This window comes from Nicotiana sylvestris, chromosome 3 (assembly GCF_000393655.2).
Source record: "Nicotiana sylvestris chromosome 3, ASM39365v2, whole genome shotgun sequence".
Lineage (NCBI taxonomy): Eukaryota > Viridiplantae > Streptophyta > Magnoliopsida > Solanales > Solanaceae > Nicotiana > Nicotiana sylvestris.
The window spans coordinates 72,773,667-72,783,568 of NC_091059.1; the positions used below are offsets into that span (position 1 = coordinate 72,773,667).

The 9,902-nt window shown below is 40.8% G+C and overlaps 1 protein-coding gene across 1 annotated transcript; it reads right to left on the bottom strand.

The window, feature by feature from the left end:
• Window positions 1-4,675: 4,675 nt before the first annotated feature.
• LOC138887522 (uncharacterized) lies at window positions 4,676-5,365 on the bottom strand. The gene is made up of 2 exons (XM_070169282.1): window positions 4,982-5,365; window positions 4,676-4,933 (listed from the first exon to the last, which is right to left on the bottom strand). Exons 1-2 carry the CDS (start codon window positions 5,363-5,365, stop codon window positions 4,676-4,678), a joined length of 642 nt encoding a protein of 213 aa, XP_070025383.1.
• Between the last annotated feature and the right edge of the window lie 4,537 nt (window positions 5,366-9,902).

Below are 9,902 nucleotides of genomic sequence, written 5' to 3' on the forward strand. Positions count from 1 at the left end.
GGCACCTAAATAGGCAGATTACAAATTAATTTCGGAAATTAATTCAAAGAATCATGGATGAGATTTAAAATAGTAGGGAATCAGTACTATCCAAGGGAAGTATCACAAAACTAAGGAAGCAATTTTCAAAAATCAGTATAGAGCTACAAGGAAAATACACAGAATCAAAGGTGTAGACATAAGGAGATCATACAGAATCACCATAAATTGTGTGAGCAGTCAGTAAAACAAATGGTCGAACCTATAAATAACAAGGTTTCGGACAAAATCAAATAAACCTTAAGAATAGATCAAAACGAGAAGCACAAGAGCATATAGAACACACATAAAGCCCAAAAGGTTCATAATAATCATGCAAACACACTGCAAACAGATTCAAACTTCAAATCAAACCCAGAAGTATTAGGGTTTCTTGACAAAAAAATAATCGAGCCAAAGGAAAGTCTCAAGTAACGTTTAAACATACTAAAATCACAGTACTCAGAAGGAAATTGTTTTTTGTAAAAAAAAAAAGGTTTTGAAACCCTAGTTTAAAAAATAGATAAACTGTTTGAAATCAGGGAAATATTTTTCAGGAAAACAAGCAAAAACCTTAAGAATCCCATAGATCCCCTACAGATCTAAGAGATCGGAGAATTTTAACTAGGTTTGATCAAAGAAATAAAAGTGACGAAGAAAGATCGGTTAAAACCCATGGATTCATCTAGATCGAAGACAGATCTCAAAGAAAAGTAAAAGATCTCAAAAGCTAGGGTTTCAGAGAACCCAAAGAGGATGAGAAAACATTAGATCATTACCGGTTTTAGCTGGAAAAGCCATGGATCTGACTCGAGCAGCCATGGATGGCCGAAAAAGGACCCCGAATAGAAGTTGAGCAAGGACCAGATAGCCTTGAGATCTTTCCGTGAAATCTGGAAAATAGGCCACCAGGAGACATAGGAGACCGGTATACACCTCAAACGGCCATGGGAGTCCATGGATTGAGTGAGGATTGCAGGGGTTTAGGGTGGATTTGGGTGGCGGCGGCTAAGGTTAGCCCTAGGTTTTCAAAGAGAGTTTAAGAGGAGAGGGGATTCAAGGGCAGCGAGTTGATAACAAATGAATTAGGTTAGGGGTCGTTTTGGGTTAAAAATGGTAAGGGGAATGGTGGTCGTTTATCTGAATGATCAACGACCTAGATTAAAAGGGGCAGGTAGGGATCCCGGTTTGGGTAGGGTTTAAAAGGGTTAGGTTAGGGTTAAAATTAAAATTGGGCTGGGGAAATTGGGGTCCAATTTGGGCTAGAATTGAAATACAAAGAGGGCTATTATTTAAGTAGCCAGTTTTTTTTTCTAATTTATAAAAATAGTAAATAGCTTCTAAAAATAAATTGAAAGTATTAAAAATGATTTAGAATACACAATTGACAATATAAAAATACAACACTCAATTTTATGAATATAAAACACAATTAAACCTTAAAATGGTTGATATTGCAATTATGTGCAGTTTATCTTTAAAAATACTAAATGAAATTGTAAAAATATGCAAAAATTATTTTAGCCATATTTTGGCATATATATAAAAATTCAATAGATGAATTGTCAAAAATACTAATTCTAGGAAATAATTACTTGGATTTTATGATAAAAAAGGGAAATAAATCAATTTGAAAACCTTAAAATATGGTAAAAATAATAAAACACTTGGACATGATTATTTATGCATATATATGCTATTCTAAAAATATATTACATATTGAAAATATATAGGGAAAAATTGAGTATCAACAGTTGCCCCTCTTTATCCAGGAAGGATGAAAGAGTTGTCGGGTAAAGATGTAATGGCCAATTTTGACAGATCTAAATGGTTTGAAGAAGATTTAGGCCACACCCTGGCTTCTGAGTTGCCTACATATCCCTAGTTTTACAGGAATCAAGCTGTATGTAGTTTAGGATTCGTCGGTAGAGTATGCCGATGGAGACTTTTTAAGAACGGAAGCAATATCTAGAGCCGGGTGAGTGATAGGTTTACGGGAATGGTTAAGTTTGATATGGCTGCAGGAACTGGAGTGGGATCGCTCCTATCGGGATTGCCGTTTCTCGCCAGTTTTACCTGCAATTAGAAACAATACAAGCACATATTGCGCATAAAATTTAAACATGATGAAAATTCCCGTTGGACCATGAATGTTGTCTTTGGATGGTTAGGAACGGCGTCCTCAGACCATGATTTCCTAGGCCATGAAGCATATGATAAAGGATTCACATTCCATGACATGGTGTTCTTGGGCTATGAAGATGGTGCCTCCGAACGATGACGCCTTTGGATGAGTTGGAGATATTTCAGACCATGAAGGATGCAGTAGCATGATGCGGACAAGACAGAGCTTAGTCTTGTGAATTGAAGGGTAGAGCATAGCCCGTAAGAGAAACCAGATAAATAGTGCTTAGGATAACGCTTAGTTTCGAAGAAAATTAGAGGCAAAGCATATCCTGGAAAGGCAGAAAAGTAGCTTATGCAATGATGTGAATACAAGTAGAGGTAGAGCTTAACCTCAGAAGGCAGAATAGTAGCCTTATGCAATAATGCATATGGAGATAGCGTTTAGTCTCAGAAGGCAGAATGGTAGCCTTATGCAATGCAGATGCAGATGTAGATAGCATTTAGTGTCTGAAGGCAGAATGGTAGCCTTATGCAATGTAAGAATGTAGATGGAGATAACGTTTAGTCTCGGAAGGTAGAATAGTAGCCTTATCCAAGAAATAAAATAACAAATGGCAGTAGCGTTTTCTTAGCTGATAGAAGATTGTGGCGTTGTGATTACTGGGAGCATTGTGACATACGGTACATCACTGGTATGTGTGGATAGCAAATGTTGGCAAGTGCAACGGTTCGGAGAGTCGTATACTTGAACAATGTGTGTTCCATGGGCGTACAGTATGTTTAATGATTTCGCAATCCTAGTACCTGCATCCAAAGAAAAATCGTGAGTTTTTATAAGGAGGAAGGCTAGTTCATATCCCTACTGGCTTTGCTTGACACCGTTTGTATCATTGGGGTAGCGTTGCTAAACAAAGCAGTTTCAATAATAAACATGCATGATTTTGTAAAGATATGACATTAAAATAATTTTTAGATGAACCAACAACTGCGACGTAGCTCGGGACATTGCAACCTCTCCAGCTACGGAATTTTGAGGGGAACTTCAAAATTCTGCACCAGTTTGATGAGTTGACGTTTCTGATTGTTGCTCGTGCGGCGATCGACTGAAATTACTTTGGAATTTTGAGGTTCCTCCTCAAAATTCTGCCCAGTTTCCAATTGCGGGGGGGGGGGATGGAATTTTTATTCAATTTTGACCGAACCCATAAGGCTGCCTACGTATCTCCTCTTAAACAGGAATTAGGTCAGGCGTAGTTCAATTTACATCATATAAGGGAAGCAAAAAGATTACACATAGTAACACTTGACTGCATCTAAATTGATCGACTTCTGCCAGACTTCTCCGTCCATTTTTGCAAGTATGAGGGCTCCTGCTGTCAGAATCCGGTGAACCATGTATGTACCCTACCAGTTGGGAGAAAACTTCCCTTTGGCTTCATCCTGATGCATAAAAACTTTCTTTTACACCAGCTGCCCTGGTGTGAACTGTCTCGGCTTGACTCTTTTGTTGAAGGCTCTAGACATTTTGTTCTGATAGAGTTTACTATGGTAGACTGCATTCATTCTCTTTTCGTTTATAAGGGCTAGTTGCTCATAACGACTTTTTACCCACTATGCGCCGTCGAGCTCAACTTCTTGTATGATCCTTAGGGAAGAAATTTCTACCTCTGCGGGAATGAAAGCCTTTATATTGTAAACCAGCATATATGGGGTTGCCCCGGTTGATGTGTGGACTGTGGTGCGATACCCCAATAGAGCAAATGATAACTTCTTGTGCCACTGTTTATGCTTTTCTATCATTTTCCTCAATATCTTCTTGATATTCTTGTTGGCGGCTTCTATAGCTCCACTCATTTGAGGCTTGTAGACTATGGAATTCTTATGTCTGATCTTAAATGTTTCACACATAGCTTTCATCAAGTCGCTGTTGAGGTTGGAGCCATTATAAGTAATGATTGTCTCTAGAATTCCGAATAGACAAACAATGCAGTCGCGGACAAAGTCTGCCACGACTTTCTTAGTTACTGCTCTGTAAGATGCTGCTTCGACCCACTTGGTGAAATAGTCGATGGCTACTAGGATAAACCTGTGTCCGTTGGAAGCGGCAGACTCGATTGGTCCAATATCGTCCATTCCCCAGGCGGCAAACGACCATGGTGAGCTTGTTGTGTTAAGCTCGTTCGGAGGTACCTTTAATATGTCTACATGTATCTAACAGCGATGCCATTTCCGGACATACTGGATGCAGTCCATTTCCATAGTCATCAAAAAGTAACCACCCGGAGTATCTTTTTACTAAGACAAAACCGTTCATATGTGGACCACAGGTCCCAGTATGAATTTTCTCTAGTAGCCTGGATGCTCCCTTTGCATCAACACTTCTTAATAGTCCCATATCGGGAGTCCTCCTATATAAGATTCCTCCGTTGTGAAAGAAGTTATTGGACAATCTCCGAAATGTGCGTTTCTGAGTAGGATTTGCAAGTTCTGGGTACTCTCCTTTTGCCAAATATTCCTTGATATCATGAAACTAAGGCTTTCCGTCTGCTTCTTCTTCAATATGGGCACAGTAAGTTGGCTGATCATGGATCTTTACTAGAATGGGATCAATGAAATTCTTGTCTGGATGTTGTATCATAGATGACAGGGTAGCCAATGTATCGGCGAACTCATTCTGGACTCTAGGAACATGCTGGAATTCCGTCTTCATGAATCTTTTTCTCAATTCTTGTACATGATGCAAATACGGGAGTATCTTGGAGTTCTTGGTTGCCCATTCTTCTAGAACCTGATGTATAAGTAGGTCTGAATCTCCAATAACTAGCAACTCTTGAACGTTCATGTCAATGGACATTTTGAGTCCTAAGATGCAGGCTTCATACTTTGCCATATTGATGGTGCACGAGAACCTGAGTTTGGCAGACACCGGATAATGCTGACCGGTTTCTGCTATTAGGACTGCTCTTATGCCAACTCCTTTGAAGTTTGCTGCTCTATCGAAGAATATTCTCCAACCATCATAGGATTCTGCAATGTCTTCTCCTATGAATGATACCTCTTCATCAGGAAAATACATTTTCAGGGGTTCGTATCCTCCATCCATGGGGTTTTCAGCAAGGCGATCTGCCAGTACTTGTCCTTGGACCACTTTCTGAGTTACATAGACATTGTCAAAGTCACTCAACAAGATTTGCCACTTGGCCAGCTTACTGGTCGGCATGGGCTTCTGAAAGATGTACTTTAAATGATCCATCCTCGATATGAGATATGCAGTATATGCACAAAATTAATGTCTCAACTTCTGAGCTACCCAAAGTCAAAGCACAATAGGTGACTTCCAATAGAGAATACCGAGTCTCGTACGGGGTGAACTTCTTACTAAGATAATAAATGGCTTGCTCCTTCCTCCCTGTTTCATCATGCTTCCCCAGAACATAGCCGAAGGCTCCATCCAATACTGTAAGGTAGAGTAGTAAGGGTCTACCTGGCTCGGGCGGGACTAAGACTGGTGATGTTGACAGGTATTCCTTGATTCTGTCGAAAGCCTTTTGGCAGTCATCGGTCCACTTGGTAGCGACGTCCTTCTTCATTATCTTAAAGTTTGGCTCGCAAATAACCGTAGACTGCGCTATGAATGTCTGATGTAGTTAATCCTTCCCAAGAAACTCATCACATCCTTCTTGTTCTTTGGCGGTGGTAGTTCTTGAATGGCTCTGACTTTTGATGGGTCCAGTTCTATTCCTTGGCGGCTTACAATAAACCCAAGCAATTCCCAGCAGGAACCCTAAATGCGCACTTTGCGGGTTTTAGTTTCTGGTTGTATCTCCGCAATCTATTGAAGAACTTCCTCAGATCATTCATGTGATCAATTGCCTTCTTGGATTTGATAATAACGTCATCCATATATAAATCTATATCTTTGTGTATCATGTCATGGAAAATGGTAGTCATGGCCTTCATGTAGGTGGCCTCTACATTCTTCAGGCCAAACGGTATCATCTTGTAACAGTACATTCCCCACGGTGTAATGAAAGTCATTTTCTTAGTATCTTCTTCATCCATCCACATCTGATGATAACCAGCGAAGCAATCTACAAATGACTACAGCTCATGTTTGACGCAATTGTCAATCAGGATGTGTATATTCGGCAAAGGGATGTCGTCTTTCGGACTGACCCGGTTGAGATTCCGGTAGTCGACACAGATTCTGACCTTCCCATCCTTCTTTGGCACTGGCACAATGTTGGCTAACCATGTCGGGTATTCTACTACCCTGAGAACCCTAGCTTTGTCCTGTTTGGTGACTTCTTTCTTGAATTTCAGGCTTATATCAGGTTTGAACTTTCTGACCTTTTTTTTTTCGTCGTACATGTTGGATCGGTTGGTAGTTTGTAAGCCACAATAGACGTACATAAACCAGTCATGTCATCATACGACCAGGCGAATATGTCCTCATATTGCTTTAGAAATTCTACAGCTCCCAGGTTGACAATTTCGATCTCGTCTAGGTTAGACTTAGGTCTGTTCTCAAAGTTCTCAACTTCCTTGACAATCTCGTCAGGTATGTCATCTTCCTCTGAATCAATGTCCGTTTATTGCGTTGTCTTATTGCATGTCACAGTTGTTGGTTCGTCAAGACAAGTAATAGTAATGATGTATTATTAAAGTAAGGAGAGATAGCAATAAATATTAAATCATAATAAAAATAAAACATGCTTTTGATAAATTGAATAACTGTTTTGAACGTCGAAGATCTTATTGCGAGAATTGAGAATGCGAAAAGAAAATAATTTGGCAAAAACAATGACTAATGCTTGTTTTAGCCTTGCTACCTCGAGGCACATCGGCCTTTGGTTGTTTTGATAGTCCAATTCTTGAGATATGCCCCTCTGCTTACAGCCTGTATAGAAGGGCCTTTCTCTCCCTCCTCCTTGAGAACAACACAGTAGTCCGTGTCATTGTCTTCTAGGAACAAGTTCTTCACTACTATAAGTGCTTCTTCTTCATCTGACCCATAAACAATGTCGGCCTGTTGGAAAGTTTGCTCCAGATTCAGTATTGGCTGCTCTAGTGGATAGTAAGGACCGCGTCATGGTGGTGACTAGTTATTGAATTTTTTCCAGGTGTAATCATATCTTAGACCGAAAGTAGTTCCATGTTTCTTGTGTTTTATAGGTTTATAGATTTCTTGGATATTCGTACCCACTCCAACTTAGTATACTCTCGATTTTGTTATCCCACCATTTGTCTTTGTCGGCAGCATTGATTCGTTCGATGTGGCGGTAGGTTTATCCACCCAGTTTCCTTCTTCCCTCGATCGCTGAAATGGTCTGGCAACTGTATATGAGGTTTCTACCATCACTGTGAATGATCCCTTGCTGGTAATTCCATTCGAACTTTACTGCCTCATGCAGCGTTGATGCTATGGCCCTAGTAACCATATTGGTCCCATCTGTAAGCATAGAATAATCTCACCAATGGTGGACTTCTGAGAACCATCGAAGGCTTTCACATTAATTGCTCCATTTTTTATCTCGTGCAATTCTTTACCCAGCTTCTTGAGTGTTACCAGCGGACAAATGTTGAGACTGGAACATCCATCGATCAGGATTTTGTTGTTGAAATAATCTTCGCATTGCACAGTGATGTGTATTGCCTTGTTATGCCCCAACCCTTCAGATGGCAGTTCGTCCTCATAAAAGGTGATCTTATGGCTCTCCGGCACATGTCCTACCATGTTAGCCATTTCCTTTCCAGTGATGTTACTTGGTACGTATGACTCACTTAGAACCCTTAACAAAGCATTCTTGTGTGCCTCAGAATTTTACAGCAGAGAGAGAATGGATATTTGTGCTAGCGTCTTGTTCAACTGGTCGATAACCAAATATTCATAGGCCTGTATCTTCCTCCAAAGATCATCCAGACCTGTCTCAATGAGGGTTGGCCAATTGGAGGCCTACTTGCTTGATTCAACTAGATGTTTAGGGGTATAAACTCTACCAGTCCTTGTCATACCTTGTGCTGGAATAGCTTCATCAATCTTGACCTTGCCTTTACTTCTCGCCTCAGCTATATTGTCCCAAGGTACAACATTTGTATGGAATGGTGTCATGGTCATCATCGCTACTGGGATCGGCATGGTTATCCTCACCCTGAATGGTACATGTGCATTGGGTTGCAAGACTATGACCTCAAATGGTGCGGGTGCATTTGCCGGAGACATGAATTCAACCTCAATTGGTTCTGGTATCTTTGCGGATGGTGTTGCTTCAAACTCAAGTGATACAAACATATTCACTTCTATGCCCTCAGATGGTTGAATCTGGACTATGATTGGATTGAGAGTAATTGTTGGTTTCTTTGGGTCATCACTTTCTGTGATCAACCCGATTGACCCATCAGGATCCCAGTCATCTTATATTTCAATCATGTGGATACCTCCACCCTTATGGTCTGGCAGAGGGTTGTTTCGGACATTTGGAGCGGGTTCTTTTGCCACAATGATCTTGTTATCAATCAAAGACTGGATCTTGTCTTTCAAGGAATGACATTCATCGATGGTGTGCCCTTTCATGCAGGAGTGGTACGCACAGGATTTGTTTGTATTAACCCACTGAGAAGGATTCTTAGGGGTTGTAGCAGGGATGGGGGTAACATAACCAGTAGCTTTGATTCTCTCATACAGCTTGATCAATGGATTCAGCGATGGCTGTATATTGTTTTGGAGGTCTGCGATCAAAATTTGGTCGAGGTCTAGGGAAGTTTTGGCGTGCAGGGGGTGATTGATAATGGGATGGTTGAGCATTATAGGTTTGGTAGACATGAGCGGGTTGGGGGTATCTGGGTGAAGTAGGCTGATATGTAGGAGGTGGAGATGACTAATAAGTGGGTGGTGGAGCTTGGTATGAGGGTGAGGGTGCTTGGTAATTTGGGCTTAGCTGATATATCATTGGAGGTGTTGGGTAAGTTTGGTATTTGAGGGGAGACTTGATCCTTTGCGCAACCATCATGGCCCCTACATCCCTCTTCTTGGACACACCACCGGAATGTAATGCCTTATTTGTAGCTTGCAAGGCCTCGAAGTTTGTAACCATACCACTTTTGATACATTCTTTAATTCTTTCACCCAATTTGATAATGTCGGAGAACTTGTGGTTCTCAATCATCATCAGTCGTTCATAGTACTGTGGGTCCTAAGCCCGGACAAAGAACTTGTTCATCTGTTCCTCTTCTTAGGCAGGTCTGGCCTTAGCAGTTTCGAACCTCCAGCGAGTAGCAAATTCACAAAACATCTTTGTGGGCTTCTTCTTTAGATTCTGTATATAGAACACGTCTGGTGCATTCTCTGTATTAAACCTGAATCTATCCATAAAATCAGATGCCATGCATATCTAGCTTGACCACTTTTTGGGATCTTGGCTGATGTACCAAGATAATGCATCTCATTTCAAACTCCTCATGAATAGCATCATGCAGATTCTTTCATCATTCTCTAATCCAACCAGCTTGTCGCAATATATCCTCAAATGGACCCTTGGAATTCTCGTACCATCAAACATTTCGAACTTAGGAGGTTTGTACCCCTCGGGTTATTCTACATCAGGCTGTATGAAAAGATCCTCATAGTTCAGCCGTTCGATTCCATTGCTTCCCTCAATGCTCTGAATTCGGCTGGTTAGTTTCTTAAGTTCCTCAGCCAGGTTTCTGATAAGCAGGTCCTTTTCATCAGGCTTAGGTATGTTTGACATAGGTTGGGT

Excerpts from the sequence above, each read along its gene's own strand:
- LOC138887522 (XM_070169282.1), bottom strand. The coding sequence starts at position 5,365 with ATGCCGACCAGTAAGCTGGCCAAGTGGCAAATCTTGTTGAGTGACTTT. Across the intron at positions 4,934-4,981 it reads AAATGTCCATTGACATGAAC|GTTCTAGAAGAATGGGCAAC; the intron begins GTTCAAGAGTTG and ends CTTATACATCAG.